Here is a 21,657-nt window from a genome sequence, read left to right as displayed (position 1 = left end):
ATTACAATGTGACAAAGACATAAACATATCAAACAGCAGGAGATATATCAGTATATACATACACCATACATATACACACACTATAAATACATACTATATAGACCAGTATATACATACACCATACATATACACACACACACACTATAAATACATACTATATAGACCAGTATATACATACACCATACATATACACACACACACACACTATAAATACATACTATATAGACCAGTATATACATACACCATACATACCTATACACACACTATATATATAGACCAGTATATACACACACACCAGTATATACACTATACACACCAGTATGCACACACTATAAATACATACTATATAGACCAGTATATACATACACCATACATATACACACACACACACACTATAAATACATACTATATAGACCAGTATATACATACACCATACATACCTATACACACACTATATATATAGACCAGTATATACACACACACCAGTATATACACTATACACACCAGTATGCACACACTATAAATACATATTATATAGACCAGTATATACAGACACCATGTACACACTATATATATACCAGTATACACACACCATACATACCTATATACACACTATATATATATATATATAATATATATATACACTCTATAAATACACACTATATATACCAGTACATACACACTCCAGTATACACACTACACACACTCCAGTATACACCAGTATATACACATTATACTCTGACATTCCCCTGCAGAGTTTCTCTCCCTCGCACTCCCGTCACGTCTTTACCTCTCATGTTTCGCCCGCTGTGCCCTCTCACTTCATGCGCGCCGCCATCTTGCCCATGACGTCACTCCCACACTTCCGGTGACGTACTTCCGCGCCGGTTAGTCCAGGTTTCTGGCAGTCGCACGTGCAGGGCTCTGCTTTCCAGTACTGTCGTGTCCTATCTGCCTGGCTGTGCTGGGAGTTGTAGTGATGGCACTGCTATCTTTATATATAGCAGCCTGCCCGACACAGAGGACTACAAGTCCCAGCCTACAATACACAGAGGACTACAAGTCCCAGCCTCCCTGACACAGAGGACTACAAGTCCCAGCCCACCTGACACAGAGGACTACAAGTCCCAGCCTACAATACACAGAGGACTACAAGTCCCAGCCTCCCTGACACAGAGGACTACAAGTCCCAGCCCGCCTGACACAGAGGACTACAAGTCCCAGCCCGCCTGACACAGAGGACTACAAGTCCCAGCCCGCCTGACACAGAGGACTACAAGTCCCAGCCCGCCTGACACAGAGGACTACAAGTCCCAGCCCGCCTGACACAGAGGACTACAAGTCCCAGCCTCCCTGACACAGAGGACTACAAGTCCCAGCCTGCCCGACACAGAGGACTACAAGTCCCAGCCCGCCTGACACAGAGGACTACAAGTCCCAGCCTACAATACACAGAGGACTACAAGTCCCAGCCCGCCTGACACAGAGGACTACAAGTCCCAGCCCGCCTGACACAGAGGACTACAAGTCCCAGCCCGCCTGACACAGAGGACTACAAGTCCCAGCCCGCCTGACACAGAGGACTACAAGTCCCAGCCCGCCTGACACAGAGGACTACAAGTCCCGGCCCCCCTGACACAGAGGACTACAAGTCCCAGCCTACAATACACAGAGGACTACAAGTCCCAGCCTGCCTGACACAGAGGACTACAAGTCCCAGCCCCCCTGACACAGAGGACTACAAGTCCCAGCCTACAATACACAGAGGACTACAAGTCCCAGCCCCCCTGACACAGAGGACTACAAGTCCCAGCCCCCCTGACACAGAGGACTACAAGTCCCAGCCTGCCTGACACAGAGGACTACAAGTCCCAGCCTACAATACACAGAGGACTACAAGTCCCAGCCCGCCTGACACAGAGGACTACAAGTCCCAGCCTACAATACACAGAGGACTACAAGTCCCAGCCCGCCTGACACAGAGGACTACAAGTCCCAGCCCGCCTGACACAGAGGACTACAAGTCCCGGCCCCCCTGACACAGAGGACTACAAGTCCCAGCCTACAATACACAGAGGACTACAAGTCCCAGCCTGCCTGACACAGAGGACTACAAGTCCCAGCCTCCCTGACACAGAGGACTACAAGTCCCAGCCCCCCTGACACAGAGGACTACAAGTCCCAGCCTACAATACACAGAGGACTACAAGTCCCAGCCTGCCTGACACAGAGGACTACAAGTCCCAGCCCGCCCGACACAGAGGACTACAAGTCCCAGCCTCCCTGACACAGAGGACTACAAGTCCCAGCCCCCCTGACACAGAGGACTACAAGTCCCAGCCTGCCTGACACAGAGGACTACAAGTCCCAGCCTGCCTGACACAGAGGACTACAAGTCCCAGCCTACAATACACAGAGGACTACAAGTCCCAGCCTACAATACACAGAGGACTACAAGTCCCAGCCTGCCTGACACAGAGGACTACAAGTCCCAGCCCGCCCGACACAGAGGACTACAAGTCCCAGCCTGCCTGACACAGAGGACTACAAGTCCCAGCCTGCCCGACACAGAGGACTACAAGTTCCAGCCCACCTGACACAGAGGACTACAAGTCCCAGCCTACAATACACAGAGGACTACAAGTCCCAGCCTACAATACACAGAGGACTACAAGTCCCAGCCTACAATACACAGAGGACTACAAGTCCCAGCCTACAATACACAGAGGACTACAAGTCCCAGCCCGCCTGACACAGAGGACTACAAGTCCCAGCCCGCCTGACACAGAGGACTACAAGTCCCAGCCCACCTGACACAGAGGACTACAAGTCCCAGCCCACCTGACACAGAGGACTACAAGTCCCAGCCTGCCTGACACAGAGGACTACAAGTCCCAGCCTACAATACACAGAGGACTACAAGTCCCAGCCCGCCTGACACAGAGGACTACAAGTCCCAGCCCACCTGACACAGAGGACTACAAGTCCCAGCCTACAATACACAGAGGACTACAAGTCCCAGCCTACAATACACAGAGGACTACAAGTCCCAGCCTACAATACACAGAGGACTACAAGTCCCAGCCTACAATACACAGAGGACTACAAGTCCCAGCCCGCCTGACACAGAGGACTACAAGTCCCAGCCCGCCTGACACAGAGGACTACAAGTCCCAGCCCGCCTGACACAGAGGACTACAAGTCCCAGCCCGCCTGACACAGAGGACTACAAGTCCCAGCCTACAATACACAGAGGACTACAAGTCCCAGCCTACAATACACAGAGGACTACAAGTCCCAGCCTACAATACACAGAGGACTACAAGTCCCAGCCCGCCTGACACAGAGGACTACAAGTCCCAGCCTGCCTGACACAGAGGACTACAAGTCCCAGCCTACAATACACAGAGGACTACAAGTCCCAGCCTGCCTGACACAGAGGACTACAAGTCCCAGCCTGCCTGACACAGAGGACTACAAGTCCCAGCCCACCTGACACAGAGGACTACAAGTCCCAGCCTGCCTGACACAGAGGACTACAAGTCCCAGCCCACCTGACACAGAGGACTACAAGTCCCAGCCTACAATACACAGAGGACTACAAGTCCCAGCCTGCCTGACACAGAGGACTACAAGTCCCAGCCCCCCTGACACAGAGGACTACAAGTCCCAGCCCGCCTGACACAGAGGACTACAAGTCCCAGCCTACAATACACAGAGGACTACAAGTCCCAGCCCGCCTGACACAGAGGACTACAAGTCCCAGCCTACAATACACAGAGGACTACAAGTCCCAGCCTGCCTGACACAGAGGACTACAAGTCCCAGCCCCCCTGACACAGAGGACTACAAGTCCCAGCCTACAATACACAGAGGACTACAAGTCCCAGCCCACCTGACACAGAGGACTACAAGTCCCAGCCTACAATACACAGAGGACTACAAGTCCCAGCCCGCCTGACACAGAGGACTACAAGTCCCAGCCTACAATACACAGAGGACTACAAGTCCCAGCCCGCCTGACACAGAGGACTACAAGTCCCAGCCCACCTGACACAGAGGACTACAAGTCCCAGCCTACAATACACAGAGGACTACAAGTCCCAGCCTACAATACACAGAGGACTACAAGTCCCAGCCTACAATACACAGAGGACTACAAGTCCCAGCCTACAATACACAGAGGACTACAAGTCCCAGCCCGCCTGACACAGAGGACTACAAGTCCCAGCCCGCCTGACACAGAGGACTACAAGTCCCAGCCCGCCTGACACAGAGGACTACAAGTCCCAGCCTACAATACACAGAGGACTACAAGTCCCAGCCTACAATACACAGAGGACTACAAGTCCCAGCCTACAATACACAGAGGACTACAAGTCCCAGCCCGCCTGACACAGAGGACTACAAGTCCCAGCCTGCCTGACACAGAGGACTACAAGTCCCAGCCTACAATACACAGAGGACTACAAGTCCCAGCCTGCCTGACACAGAGGACTACAAGTCCCAGCCTGCCTGACACAGAGGACTACAAGTCCCAGCCTGCCTGACACAGAGGACTACAAGTCCCAGCCCACCTGACACAGAGGACTACAAGTCCCAGCCTACAATACACAGAGGACTACAAGTCCCAGCCTGCCTGACACAGAGGACTACAAGTCCCAGCCTGCCTGACACAGAGGACTACAAGTCCCAGCCCGCCCGACACAGAGGACTACAAGTCCCAGCCTACAATACACAGAGGACTACAAGTCCCAGCCTACAATACACAGAGGACTACAAGTCCAAGCCCGCCTGACAGAGGACTACAAGTCCCAGCCCGCCTGACACAGAGGACTACAAGTCCCAGCCCACCTGACACAGAGGACTACAAGTCCCAGCCCGCCTGACACAGAGGACTACAAGTCCCAGCCCGCCTTGGACACATCAGTTTTATAGTTTCCTATATAAGTCCCATCAGGCCAGTATGCTGAGAGTTGTAGTCCCAGTGTAAGGCCGGCTGCTCGCTGGAACTTGTAGTTCCTCACCGCAGCCTTTGTGACCATTGGCAGATTACAGGGAGATATTTCAGGGGGTGCGGAAATAATTTTTTTATACCCCATCAGTGACCATCAGTGGCAGCGGCAGCCTGAGGAAAGCTGGGTAATCAGCGCCATGATAACCGCTGTGTACAGGAGGCGTGGCCACAGAGTGGGGGAGGGAGATGCCTGACAACCTGCCCCCTGCCCCTGTATTGTACAAATAATTCACGTCTATAACCCCCCCCCCCATAACACCGCCTGCTTGTGCCCCGCACTGTATAATGCCCCTGTACTGCCTCTATGCAGTATTATAGCCCCGCACTGTATAATGCCCAGGGCCACACCTCTAATGAGGCGAGGTGCAGCAGCGGCCTCAGGCGGCAGCCACAGCGATCACGCTGCCAGAGCTGAGACACTTATTATATAATTGTAATGTAAGGACAATGATTAATTACATGACAGCTGTAATCTGATCTGTCTTCACATCATAACACTAGGAGGGTTTCAGCTCCAATCCTGCAGAATAGTGAGCGCAGCTCTGAGGTATAATATAGGATAAGTAATGTAATGTATGTACACAGTGACTGTACCAGCAGAATAGTGAGCGCAGCTCTGGAGTATAATACAGGATAAGTAATGTAATGTATGTACACAGTGACTGCACCAGCAGAATAGTGAGCGCAGCTCTGGAGTATAATACAGGAGAAGTAATGTAATGTATGTACACAGTGACTGTACCAGCAGAATAGTGAGCGCAGCTCTGGGGTATAATGCAGGATAAGTAATGTAATGTATGTACACAGTGACAGCACCAGCAGAATAGTGGGCGCAGCTCTGGAGTGTAATACAGGATAAGTAATGTAATGTATGTACACAGTGACTGTACCAGCAGAATAGTGAGCGCAGCTCTGGAGTATAATACAGGATAAGTAATGTAATGTATGTACACAGTGACTGCACCAGCAGAATAGTGAGCGCAGCTCTGGAGTATAATACAGGAGAAGTAATGTAATGTATGTACACAGTGACTGTACCAGCAGAATAGTGAGCGCAGCTCTGGGGTATAATGCAGGATAAGTAATGTAATGTATGTACACAGTGACAGCACCAGCAGAATAGTGAGCACAGCTCTGGAGTATAATACAGGATAAGTAATGTAATGTATGTACACAGTGTCTGCACCAGCAGAATAGTGAGCGCAGCTCTGGAGTATAATACAGGATAAGTAATGTAATGTATGTACACAGTGACTGCACCAGCAGAATAGTGAGCGCAGCTCTGGAGTATAATACAGGATAAGTAATGTAATGTATGTACACAGTGACTGCACCAGCAGAATAGTGAGCGCAGCTCTGGAGTATAATACAGGATAAGTAATGTAATGTATGTACACAGTGACTGCACCAGCAGAATAGTGAGCGCAGCTCTGGAGTATAATACAGGATAAGTAATGTAATGTATGTACACAGTGACTGTACCAGCAGAATAGTGAGCGCAGCTCTGGGGTATAATGCAGGATAAGTAATGTAATGTATGTACACAGTGACAGCACCAGCAGAATAGTGAGCGCAGCTCTGGGGTATAATGCAGGATAAGTAATGTAATGTATGTACACAGTGACTGTACCAGCAGAATAGTGAGTGCAGCTCTGGAGTATAATACAGGATAAGTAATGTAATGTATGTACACAGTGACTGTACCAGCAGAATAGTGAGCGCAGCTCTGGAGTATAATACAGGATAAGTAATGTATGTACACAGTGACTGTACCAGCAGAATAGTGAGCGCAGCTCTGGAGTATAATACAGGATAAGTAATGTAATGTATGTACACAGTGACTGCACCAGCAGAATAGTGAGCGCAGCTCTGGAGTATAATACAGGATAAGTAATGTATGTACACAGTGACTGCACCAGCAGAATAGTGAGCGCAGCTCTGGAGTATAATACAGGATAAGTAATGTAATGTATGTACACAGTGACTGTACCAGCAGAATAGTGAGTGCAGCTCTGGAGTATAATACAGGATAAGTAATGTAATGTATGTACACAGTGACTGTACCAGCAGAATAGTGAGCGCAGCTCTGGAGTATAATACAGGATAAGTAATGTATGTACACAGTGACTGTACCAGCAGAATAGTGAGCGCAGCTCTGGAGTATAATACAGGATAAGTAATGTAATGTATGTACACAGTGACTGTACCAGCAGAATAGTGAGCGCAGCTCTGGAGTATAATACAGGATAAGTAATGTATGTACACAGTGACTGTACCAGCAGAATAGTGAGCGCAGCTCTGGAGTATAATACAGGATAAGTAATGTAATGTATGTACAAAGTGACTGCACCAGCAGAATAGTGAGCGCAGCTCTGGAGTATAATACAGGATAAGTAATGTAATGTATGTACACAGTGACTGTACCAGCAGAATAGTGAGCGCAGCTCTGGGGTATAATACAGGATAAGTAATGTAATGTATGTACACAGTGACTGCACCAGCAGAATAGTGAGCGCAGCTCTGGAGTATAATACAGGATAAGTAATGTAATGTATGTACACAGTGTCTGCACCAGCAGAATAGTGAGCGCAGCTCTGGAGTATAATACAGGATAAGTAATGTAATGTATGTACACAGTGACTGCACCAGCAGAATAGTGAGCGCAGCTCTGGAGTATAATACAGGATAAGTAATGTAATGTATGTACACAGTGACTGCACCAGCAGAATAGTGAGCGCAGCTCTGGAGTATAATACAGGATAAGTAATGTAATGTATGTACACAGTGTCTGCACCAGCAGAATAGTGAGCGCAGCTCTGGAGTATAATACAGGATAAGTAATGTAATGTATGTACACAGTGACTGTACCAGCAGAATAGTGAGCGCAGCTCTGGAGTATAATACCGGATAAGTAATGTAATGTATGTACACAGTGACTGTACCAGCAGAATAGTGAGCACAGCTCTGGAGTATAATACAGGATAAGTAATGTAATGTATGTACACAGTGACTGTACCAGCGAAATAGTGAGCGCAGCTCTGGAGTATAATACAGGATAAGTAATGTAATGTATGTACACAGTGACTGCACCAGCAGAATAGTGAGCGCAGCTCTGGAGTATAATACAGGATAAGTAATGTAATGTATGTACACAGTGACTGTACCAGCAGAGTAGTGAGCGCAGCTCTGGAGTATAATACAGGATAAGTAATGTAATGTATGTACACAGTGACTGCACCAGCAGAATAGTGAGCGCAGCTCTGGAGTATAATACAGGGTAAGTAATGTAATGTCTGTACACAGTGACTGTACCAGCAGAATAGTGAGCACAGCTCTGGAGTATAATACAGGATAAGTAATGTAATGTATGTACACAGTGACTGTACCAGCAGAATAGTGAGCGCAGCTCTGGAGTATAATACAGGATAAGTAATGTATGTACACAGTGACTGTACCAGCAGAATAGTGAGCGCAGCTCTGGAGTATAATACAGGATAAGTAATGTAATGTATGTACACAGTGACTGTACCAGCAGAATAGTGAGCGCAGCTCTGGAGTATAATACAGGAGAAGTAATGTATGTACACAGTGACTGTAACAGCAGAATAGTGAGCGCAGCTCTGGAGTATAATACAGGATAAGTAATGTATGTACACAGTGACTGTACCAGCAGAATAGTGAGCGCAACTCTGGAGTATAATACAGGATAAGTAATGTAATGTATGTACACAGTGACTGTACCAGCAGAATAGTGAGCGCAGCTCTGGAGTATAATACAGGATAAGTAATGTAATGTATGTACACAGTGACTGTACCAGCAGAATAGTGAGCGCAGCTCTGGAGTATAATACAGGATAAGTAATGTAATGTATGTACACAGTGACTGCACCAGCAGAATAGTGAGCGCAGCTCTGGAGTATAATACAGGAAAAGTAATGTAATGTATGTACACAGTGACTGCACCAGCAGAATAGTGAGCGCAGCTCTGGAGTATAATACAGGATAAGTAATGTAATGTATGTACACAGTGACTGTACCAGCAGAATAGTGAGCGCAGCTCTGGTGTATAATACAGGATAAGTAATGTAATGTATGTACACAGTGACTGTACCAGCAGAATAGTGAGCGCAGCTCTGGAGTATAATACAGGATAAGTAATGTAATGTATGTACACAGTGACTGTACCAGCAGAATAGTGAGCGCAGCTCTGGAGTATAATACAGGAGAAGTAATGTATGTACACAGTGACTGTAACAGCAGAATAGTGAGCGCAGCTCTGGAGTATAATACAGGATAAGTAATGTATGTACACAGTGACTGTACCAGCAGAATAGTGAGCGCAGCTCTGGAGTATAATACAGGATAAGTAATGTAATGTATGTACACAGTGACTGTACCAGCAGAATAGTGAGCGCAGCTCTGGAGTATAATACAGGATAAGTAATGTAATGTATGTACACAGTGACTGCACCAGCAGAATAGTGAGCGCAGCTCTGGAGTATAATACAGGAAAAGTAATGTAATGTATGTACACAATGACTGTACCAGCAGAATAGTGAGCGCAGCTCTGGGGTATAATACAGGATAAGTAATGTAAATGTATACTCATGGTTGTCAGGCGTGGACCTCCCCTTTAAAGCCATGCTTGCTCATTGTCAGCCTGTAAGTACCGTGGACAGGACATATTACACAGTTGCAATTAAACATAATTAGTAGACATGAATTCATTGTGTGAGATTCTGGGCGTCACTTCCCTGCTGCACATGGCCGGGCCCTAGAACAATAGAAGCCAGGACTCCAGGCGCCTGTATTTGCATATTAGCGCTATCACATGTCTCTCTCTGTAACATAGGTAACGTATTCGTCTTTCTAATGCAAATTTTAATTTAGGAGAAGATGTAAAGAATCTGGCACGTCTCATTAAGTCCATAGATGGTGTTACGACTCATTACACGGACTGTTTTCTTACGTCGAGGGATTTGCACTGGGAATCGGCGAAAAAATGAAAAATCCCAGTTTGTAATTGAATCTGCTCGAGTAGTCGGTGATATAGAGCAGAGCCACAGGCCGAGAGCGAGTGAGCGCAGGAATAGCAGTAAGTAGTGTAATGTCGGGTGTAGCATACTGGGCGCTCTCTGCTGCCACACTGTCAGCGCTGCGATGTCTTCCTACTGAGCTGTCATTATTGGGCAGTGATCACAGGGTTGGTACACGTCTGCCCCATATGACTTACACATGTCCTATAGCACTGAGCCCCGCCATTGACAAATATGAGCTGGTCCCTGACATCACAGGGCTTCGGCCTTGTCCATAGTGACCCCATGTCATTGGGGCCAACACATTGTAGCCTTAAAGGAAATGTCATGTGCTTTATTTTTAATCCAATGAACTACATTTCAGATTTCTATAACTTTGCCTTCAAACCTGCAGATTGGGAGGAAAATGTGGAATTTTTGTGGTTGGATGTTATGTCCTTCTTCAGAGGGGATACAGAAGTCGCTCTATTGTGCGGGCAACTGCAACGGGCCCATTTATTTATTAGATTGATGGGCGCCCAGAGATTGGACCACCACTAATCATGAAATGGTGGCCTATACTAGCAGAATACTCCTGTAGGTCCAATGCACACACTCCAATGGGGTCCATGAAAACAGGACAGGTGGCATATGGGTGGTATCTGTCTTCTTTTTGTGTATTCGACAGACCCTATTAATTGAATAGACTAGACCGTGCGCACTCCCGCCTCCCTAGCCTAGTGTTAGAGATGCTGGCAGTAGGCGGGGCTTGTTATGGCTTAGGAGAGTGTGGGTGGGTACAGGGTGGGGAGATGTTAGTGCATCACTCATGTCTCCTCTTCCAGTACCCGCCCACACTCTCCTAAGCCACAAGCCCCGCCTTGGCACTCTGAAGGCCTGTAAATGAGAGAGAACTGGGCTGAGAAGAACAGGGAGCGGCAGCGGATCTGTGCAGGTAAGTTGAGCAATCGGGATCCAATCTTTTCCGATCCCCATGCTCAACCCTATTGCAGAGATGTCCCATGGGATGCTTTTGGAGTTTAAGTTTTGGAGTCGGCGTTGGGAGTAGGGTTGAGCCGATCTTGACTTTTCAGGATCGATTATGAAATCCGATTTCCGATCATTTTTCATTCGAACCCGATCTCCATCCCAATTCCGATCCCAATGCAAGTCAATGGGATTTTTTTTTACTAATCGGAGATTGGGTTTTAAAAACGATCCTATTCACTATACAGCATGGAATCTAACAACTGAACGCTTTAATGTTAGAATCCACGGTGTGTAGTGATTTTTTTTTAATCACTAAGTAGCCAGAGGATTATTTTTTTTTTATCCTCTGTCTACTTGGTTTCCCCTGGTGTCCACTTACCTGCAGAGATGGCTGGTCCGGTGCCCGGTGTTCTTGTTCTTCTTCGCCTCGCTGTCCCCTGCCTCCCAGGTTAGGGGAGTGTGGGCGGGTACTGGGAGGGGAGACGTGACGTCTCCCCTCCCAGTACCCGCCCACACTCTCCTAAGCCACAAGCCCCGCCTTCTTCCTGGCTCTTTAACACTAACCTGGGAGGAGGGGGCAGCAAGGCGAAGAAGAAAACCGGGCACTGGACCAGCCATCTCTGCAGGTAAGTAGCTACTAGAGATGTTAGCTAGTCTCCCATTAGTATGAATGGATGCAGCCGGAGCGCAGGGGGTTAAGGCTGTGTGCCGGCTGCTTCCATTCATTCCTATGGAACCGCAGCGGAGCCTTCACACTGAGTATACACTCCGCTCAGAATGAGTGGAGCGTATACTCAGTGTGAAGGCTAACAGTTAGCTTCTCCCACAATGCTTGGCCAGTAGCAAAGCATTGTGGGAAATAATCACCGATCTCGATCCCACCTAAAAAGATCGTGTTCGGAATTGCGATCGTGAAATTTTCTCGATAGCTGATCGGAATCCGATCTTTTCCGAATACGATCACTCAACCCTAGTTGGGAGTCATTTTGGCAGGAGTCGGAGTCGGAAAAAAGTTTCAGCCTCCAGGGTACTCTAACTAATGGATAGTTCGGTAGTAACTTGTGTACAGAACCTTCTACAAGAGGAAGAAGGAAGGAACTGGCTGACACATGAAGACAACAGAGCACACAGTGGCCGGACACAGCCAAGAACATATTTTAGGTTGCCATCTCCCAAAACGCAGTTAGAGAAGAATTTGGCTCTAATTATCACTTGGGTAAGAAGAATATTTAATCAGGTTGGATCAGATGTCCAGGACTTAAACTGCCGAAGCTGCCGAGTGACCTTTAAAAGTCATGGCCGTTTTTATGAAAGCTATTACAGGTTTTTTCGATTGCATTCTCTAAGCTATAAACTTTCATCCTGGCTAATGGCTACATGGTAATTAGCCCAACGCAAAGTCGTTTTGACATTTCCCAAAGAAGTTTTTGCTCAGAAATTGTTAATCCCACATTATGAATCAGAGGACAAGATTCCCGAGTAGGATGAAAGTGTCCGTATTATCTCATTAGAAGACTTGCTAATATTACGTCGACCCTGCTGTCATGTCCACTGATGGAATGGCCCGGTGATGGACCACTGGGAACGTTGGACTTCTCCGGTCTTATTGTTTGGCTTGGGCTTCTCTTGGTTTATACCCTGACTTGGTTTCCTCTTGGATTATTTCCTTGACTTGCATTAGTTTGGACTCCTCTTGGTTTATCCATTGGGTTAAATTTCTCTTGGCTTATCTTTTGGTTTGAACTTTTCTTGGTTTATGCCTTGGCTTTGAATCCTTTTGGCATATCCTTTGGCTTCTGCTTCTCTTGCCATATGCCTTGGCTTGGACTTCTCTTAGTATATCCATTGTCTTGGATTTCTCTTGGATTATCGCTTGGTCTGAGCTTTTCTTGGTTTATACCTTGGCTTGGAAACCTCTTGGATTATCCCTTGGCTTGGATTTTTTTTTCACATGGATTCCATTGGTTTTAAATCATCTTGGCTTTTTTTCATAACCTCTTAAGTTAATAGCTTGATTTAGATTCCACTGGGTTTATCCATTGGCTTGGACTCTTCTTGACATATCCATTGGCTCAGACGTTTTGGTTTATCCATTGGCTTGGACTCTTCTTGACATATCCAATGGCTTGGATGCTTTGGTTTATCCATCAGCTTGGACTCTTCTTGACATATCCATCGGCTTGGAGACTTTGGTTTATCCATTGGCTTGGACTCTTCTTGACATATCCATTGGCTTGGACGCTTTGGTTTATCCATTGGCTTGGACTTTTCTTGACATATCCAATGGCTTGGACACTTCGGTTTATCCATCGGCTTGGACTCTTCTTGATATATCCATTGGCTTGGACTCTTCTTGACATATCCATTGGCTTGGACGCTTTGGTTTATCCAGTGGCTTGGACTCCTTTTGGCTTATGCCTTTGCTTGCACTCCTCTTAGCTTGAACCCTTCTTGGTTTATGCCTTGACGTGTAATCCTCTTGGACGCCTTATGGCTTATCCCTTGTGTGCTATGAGTGCCTTTAAGTGCCAGGACCCTGTACATTGTTCCTAAATCTATCAAAAGTTCAGCATAAGCAAGCAAAGGAGTGGGATGGGTTGAATTTCCCCCCTACGAGGAATAGAAATGAATTGAGACTATCAACCACTGGGTTTTCCATATCCCGTGATCAAATACATAGAAAAATTGCTTTGAAAAGGTTTTTGCATGACTTCAGAAAAAAGGGTCTGCTCATTTTCAGAAGGAGCCCCACTATCATCCATAGACTGTCTAAACATACCCATATTGTGACGTATAGATCAGTCCGGGTTCTCGCTCCACCCAGTCTTCCGCTCTTGGTGCTGGTTATTGTCTCTATTTTAGTAAAATATTTTCAAAGCAAATGCAAAGAAAACATTAAAAATCTGAGCCAGTCTTCTTCCTTGGTGCGAGGTTTGCCCCTCCACCCCTGGTCTGATCTCCCTCTCCCCCTATCAGTAAGGCAGTGTCTAATAAGCCACACACAGGGGATGGGGTGGGGGGGGCTCGGCTGCCACTCACAGGACCCCTTTTTGTGACCTCGTCCAACACATAAGTCTGTCAGATGATTTTATGGGATTTTTTTCTGGCACCAACCGGGCTCTTAACAGTGAGTTCACTATGAAACGATAAAATAAATAGAGCTGTGAGTCGTCCGGGCTCTTACATGAAGAAGCTCTCTGTGTATCGGGGAGAGGTGTTTATATTCGGCTACTGTTCTCCGCAGCCAAGTAAAAGCTTATTCTAAGAGATGTTTGGATCAGCAATGGTGAGACGTGAGATAAAAGACTCTGTGCCCACCCACAGTGGCAGAGTCATGGAGGGTGCACAGGCTGCGACCACAGCGGGAGCCCCATAAGCTCCTCCGTGGCCCAATATGGAGCAAGATAAGAGAAATTTCAGTTATCTCATGAAAAATGTTTCCACCTCTCCAACCCCATCTTCTATTATAGGGACACTTAGGCCTCATTCATATGGCCGAGTGTGCAGCTCGAGGGTCTTCCGAGGGGGATAGCGATGCTCCAATCTGATAATCATCCTATAAGTCCTGCCCTACTTCGTGGCAATGAAACGGACCCCCCATGAAAATCAAAGGGGGGCAGAAGACACCCCAGATGATACTTATATGTCATCCAAATACATTCCACTAAAAAACTGGATCCACCTCAACTTGCACCCATTCATGCGACCGGTCCTCTTTTATATGGAATATTTGGAGGTTTTCAGACTGGATGAGGGCAAAAAAAAGATGGCCAAACTATGACTTCACGTTTTCGGGAACTTCAAGTGATGATGTGACCTATCCAAAGTCAAAGTTATCAGTTCCTCAGCCTGGGGAATGCAACCCTTACACAAGGAATCCATTGACAATCAATATGTCTAGGGGTCTTTGTCAATTGTGTCCCAAGGGTAAATATTGAGGGGAGAAATGAGGAACAGCCATGTTGGATTTCACCAATCTCCAATCTTTTTTCTTCTGGTGGGAGAAAGCAAATTGTCTCTCTCTTCCTATTGAAATGAACATGCCGGGTGGGGTTGAGCGATCGGGATCGGAAAAGATCGGATTCAGATCAACGATCAAGTGAATTTCAAGATCTCGATAGGAATTCTGATCCTGAGCTTTTCCAGCAGGATCGAGGTCGGAGGTTATCTCAAGATCGGCTCAACCCTATTCATGTATATATCATTAGCAGGGTTGAGCGATCGGGATTGGGAAAGATCGGATCCCGATCGGCGATCGAGAAAATTTCACGAGCTGGAAAATGATCGAAAACTGGATTTTAAAAACGATCCTGAAATTTCAAGATCGGCTCAACCCCAATGCTGAGCCAAGTGTATTAAAAAATCACATAGATGGCCGCCTATGTGTCTGGGTAGGAATGGACATCCCCGACCAAGGTTTGCCTGGAGCCCCCAAGAGCCGAATCTGTAGCAGTCACCTGATGGGAGAACCCATGTGAGTATTGTGCCCTCTATTGCCACAAATGTTTCCCTCCATATGGTGCAAACCAAAGGACCCCCAAAGATTTCCTCACTGGGGTCCCCTCCTGCCCATAGACAAGTAATATCCTCAGCCCTGTCATCTCATTGGTAGATATGGACGGCAGCACATTTGGGCGGTGTTATTAAACAAAGCTTATTGTGTCGCAGCCCCCGCTCATAAATCCATCTCTTGTGCGATGTAGTATAGATATTTATATGCTGTCACTCAATGCCGGAGGGGAAATATCTTGTCACTGGTTAGACAGCTGCCCCGGGAACTGACCCTCAAGGGGGTAAGATCAGCACAGCAGCCCTCATAAAAAATATCCATCTGTGCTTAAAGACAAACAAAGCATTAATACAGCAAGCGGGGATTACAGCATATTACAGGCGGCTTTAATGATAGGACACATCTGCTGGAGACGGCTACTTTTACATTAAGGAATGTGATGGGGATTTAATAAGCTGCAGAGACATCAGTCAGGAGCGCCAACCTGGAGCAAGGACCGAGGAGATGTGAAGTCATTTGTAACGTGGAGGCCGAGCCTGAACCCGGACAACATGCAAACTGCAGAAGCGCAGAAGTTTCCAGTTATATTGTCATTACCAGGACGCCTTGATGGAAGTGATTAGGAGCTTTATGGAAGACAATATTTCTCTTCATCTCCCAGAAATACAGTGAAAAGCCATTAAAGGGCAATAACACTGACAGCTGATATTAGCATCAATGGTGCGGTAATCAATCCTATGTTACAGAGGGAGGAGATTATATAGAACATGTTGTGCTAACTGCATCCTATTACTACTGAATGTCCCTATTATCATATCTTATATATATCATGGTCTTATACCCTGAGAAGAGGCTCATATTCACCCCCTGCTGTGCGATGTACCATGTATAACACATAAAGAGGAGTGGGGGAAGGAAAGAGCGGAATTATCACTTCTCTGTCTCATCACTTTCCAATAACACACAAGTCTAACTATTATAATATAACTACTGTAATACTGCCCCCTATGTACAAGAATATAACTACCATAATACTACTCCTATGTACAAGAATATAACTACTATAATACTACCTCCTATGTACAAGAATATAACTACTATAATACTACTCCTATGTACAAGAATATAACTACTATAATACTGCTCCTATGTACAAGAATATAACTACTATAATACTACTCCTATGTACAAGAATATAACTACTATAATACTACCTCCTATGTACAAGACTATAACTACTATAATACTGCTCCTATGTACAAGAATATAACTACTATAATACTACTCCTATGTACAAGAATATAACTACTATAATACTACTCCTATATACAAGAATATAACTACTATAATACTACTCCTATATACAAGAATATAACTACTATAATACTACTCCTATGTACAAGAATATAACTACTATAATACTACTCCTATGTACAAGAATATAACTACTATAATACTACCTCCTATATACAAGAATATAACTACTATAATACTGCTGCTATGTACAAGAATATAACTACTATAATACTACTCCTATATACAAGAATATAACTACTATAATACTGCTGCTATGTACAAGAATATAACTACTATAATACTACCGCCTATGTACAAGAATATAACCACTATAATAAAGCTCCTATGTACAAGAATATAACTACTATAATACTGCTGCTATGTACAAGAATATAACTACTATAATACTGCTGCTATGTACAAGAATATAACTACTATAATACTACTCCTATGTACAAGAATATAACTACTATAATACTACCTCCTATGTACAAGAATATAACTACTATAATACTGCTGCTATGTACAAGAATATAACTACTATAATACTACTCCTATGTACAAGAATATAACTACTATAATACTGCTCCTATGTACAAGAATATAACTACTATAATACTACTCCTATGTACAAGAATATAACTACTATAATACTACCTCCTATGTACAAGAATAAAACTACTATAATACTACTCCTATGTACAAGAATATAACTACTATAATACTGCTCCTATGTACAAGAATATAACTACTATAATACTGCTGCTATGTACAAGACTATAACTACTATAATACTACTCCTATGTACAAGAATATAACTACTATAATACTGCTCCTATGTACAAGAATATAACTACTATAATACTACTCCTATGTACAAGAATATAACTACTATAATACTACTCCTATGTACAAGAATATAACTACTATAATACTACCTCCTATGTACAAGAATAAAACTACTATAATACTACTCCTATGTACAAGAATATAACTACTATAATACTGCTCCTATGTACAAGAATATAACTACTATAATACTACTCCTATGTACAAGAATATAACTACTATAATACTACTCCTATGAACAAGAATATAACTACTATAATACTACTCCTATGTACAAGAATATAACTACTATAATACTACTCGTATGTGCAAGAATATAACTACTATAATACTACCTCCTATGTACAAGAATATAACTACTATAATACTGCTGCTATGTACAAGAATATAACTACTATAATACTACTCCTATGTACAAGAATATAACTACTATAATACTACTCCTATGTACAAGAATATAACTACTATAATACTACTCCTATGTACAAGAATATAACTACTATAATACTACTCCTATGTACAAGAATATAACTACTATAATACTGCTCCTATGTACAAGAATATAACTACTATAATACTGCCTCCTATGTACAAGAATATAACTACTATAATACTACTCCTATGTACAAGAATATAACTACTATAATACTACCTCCTATGTACAAGAATATAACTACTATAATACTACTCCTATGTACAAGCATATAACTGCTATAATACTACTCCAATGTACAAGAATATAACTACTATAATACTACCTCCTAGCACAAGAATATAACTAATATAATACTACTTCTATGTACAAGAATATAACTACTATAATACTACTCCTATGTACAAGAATATAACTACTATAATACTACTCCTATGTACAAGAATATAACTACTATAATACTGCTCCTATGTACAAGAATATAACTACTATAATACTACTCCTATGTACAAGAATATAATTACTATAATACTGCTCCTATGTACAAGAATATAACTACTATAATACTACTCCGATGTACAAGAATATAACTACTATAATACTGCTCCTATGTACAAGAATATAATTACTATAATACTGCTCCTATGTACAAGAATATAACTACTATAATACTGCTCCTATGTACAAGAATATAATTACTATAATACTGCTCCTATGTACAAGAATATAACTACTATAATACTACTCCTATGTACAAGAATATAACTACTATAATACTACTCCTATGTACAAGAATATAACTACTATAATACTACTCCTATGTACAAGAATATAACTACTATAATACTACCTCCTATGAACAAGAATATAACTACTATAATACTGCTGCTATGTACAAGAATATAACTACTATAATACTACTCCTATGTACAAGAATATAACTACTATAATACTGCTCCTATGTACAAGAATATAACTACTATAATACTACCTCCTATGTACAAGAATATAACTACTATAATACTGCTGCTATGTACAAGAATATAACTACTATAATACTACTCCTATGTACAAGAATATAACTACTATAATACTACCTCCTATGTATAAGAATATAACTACTATAATACTGCTGCTATGTACAAGAATATAACTACTATAATACTACTCCTATGTACAAGAATATAACTACTATAATACTGCTCCTATGTACAAGAATATAACTACTATAATACTACTCCTATGTACAAGAATATAACTACTATAATACTACCTCCTATGTACAAGAATAAAACTACTATAATACTACTCCTATGTACAAGAATATAACTACTATAATACTGCTCCTATGTACAAGAATATAACTACTATAATACTACTCCTATGTACAAGAATATAACTACTATAATACTACTCCTATGAACAAGAATATAACTACTATAATACTACTCCTATGTACAAGAATATAACTACTATAATACTACTCCTATGTGCAAGAATATAACTACTATAATACTACCTCCTATGTACAAGAATATAACTACTATAATACTGCTGCTATGTACAAGAATATAACTACTATAATACTACTCCTATGTACAAGAATATAACTACTATAATACTACTCCTATGTACAAGAATATAACTACTATAATACTACTCCTATGTACAAGAATATAACTACTATAATGCTGCTCCTATGTACAAGAATATAACTACTATAATACTGCCTCCTATGTACAAGAATATAACTACTATAATACTACTCCTATGTACAAGAATATAACTACTATAATACTACCTCATATGTACAAGAATATAACTACTATAATACTACTCCTATGTACAAGCATATAACTGCTATAATACTACTCCAATGTACAAGAATATAACTACTATAATACTACCTCCTAGCACAAGAATATAACTAATATAATACTACTTCTATGTACAAGAATATAACTACTATAATACTACTCCTATGTACAAGAATATAACTACTATAATACTACTCCTATGTACAAGAATATAACTACTATAATACTGCTCCTATGTACAAGAATATAACTACTATAATACTACTCCTATGTACAAGAATATAATTACTATAATACTGCTCCTATGTACAAGAATATAACTACTATAATACTACTCCGATGTACAAGAATATAACTACTATAGTACTGCTCCTATGTACAAGAATATAATTACTATAATACTGCTCCTATGTACAAGAATATAACTACTATAATACTGCTCCTATGTACAAGAATATAATTACTATAATACTGCTCCTATGTACAAGAATATAACTACTATAATACTACTCCTATGTACAAGAATATAACTACTATAATACTACTCCTATGTACAAGAATATAACTACTATAATACTACTCCTATGTACAAGAATATAACTACTATAATACTACCTCCTATGAACAAGAATATAACTACTATAATACTGCTGCTATGTACAAGAATATAACTACTATAATACTACTCTTATGTACAAGAATATAACTACTATAATACTACCTCCTATGTACAAGAATATAACTACTATAATACTGCTCCTATGTACAAGAATATAACTACTATAATACTACCTCCTATGTACAAGAATATAACTACTATAATACTGCTGCTATGTACAAGAATATAACTACTATAATACTACTCCTATGTACAAGAATATAACTACTATAATACTACTCCTATGTACAAGAATATAACTACTATAATACTACTCCTATATACAAGAATATAACTACTATAATACTACTCCTATGTACAAGAATATAACTACTATAATACTACCTCCTATGAACAAGAATATAACTACTATAATACTGCTGCTATGTACAAGAATATAACTACTATAATACTACTCCTATGTACAAGAATATAACTACTATAATACTACCTCATGTGTACAAGAATATAACTACTATAATACTGCTGCTATGTACAAGACTATAACTACTATAATACTACTCCTATGTACAAGAATATAACTACTATAATACTACTCCTATGTACAAGAATATAACTACTATAATACTACTCCTATGTACAAGAATATAACTACTATAATACTACTCCTATGTACAAGAATATAACTACTATAATACTACTCCTATATACAAGAATATAACTACTATAATACTACTCCTATGTACAAGAATATAACTACTATAATACTACCTCCGATGTACAAGAATATAACTACTATAATACTACCTCCTATGTACAAGAATATAACTACTATAATACTGCTCCTATGTAACAGACTATAACTACTATAATACTGCTCCTATGTTCAAGAATATAACTACTATAATACTACCTCCTATGTACAAGAATATAACTACTATAATACTACCTCCTATATACAAGAATATAACTACTATTATACTACTCCTATGTACAAGAATATAACTACTATAATACTACCTCCTATGTACAAGAATATAACTACTATAATACTGCTCCTATGTACAAGAATATAACTACTATAATACTACCTCCTATGTACAAGAATATA

General features: G+C 42.1%; 1 protein-coding gene across 1 annotated transcript in view; it reads right to left on the bottom strand.

Moving 5' to 3' along the window:
• The window catches only part of LOC142210246 (protoheme IX farnesyltransferase, mitochondrial-like), a 77,973-nt gene extending 77,105 nt beyond the window's left edge, over nt 1–868 (bottom strand). The window contains exon 1 of the mRNA XM_075279281.1: nt 791–868. Coding sequence (XP_075135382.1) covers nt 791–797 — 7 coding nt within the window. The 5' untranslated portion in view covers nt 798–868. The remainder of the gene's footprint in view (nt 1–790) is intronic.
• Between the last annotated feature and the right edge of the window lie 20,789 nt (nt 869–21,657).

This window comes from Leptodactylus fuscus, chromosome 6, assembly GCF_031893055.1.
Source record: "Leptodactylus fuscus isolate aLepFus1 chromosome 6, aLepFus1.hap2, whole genome shotgun sequence".
NCBI classification, from domain to species: Eukaryota; Metazoa; Chordata; class Amphibia; order Anura; family Leptodactylidae; genus Leptodactylus; species Leptodactylus fuscus.
This window is presented reverse-complemented; position numbering and strand designations above follow the sequence as displayed.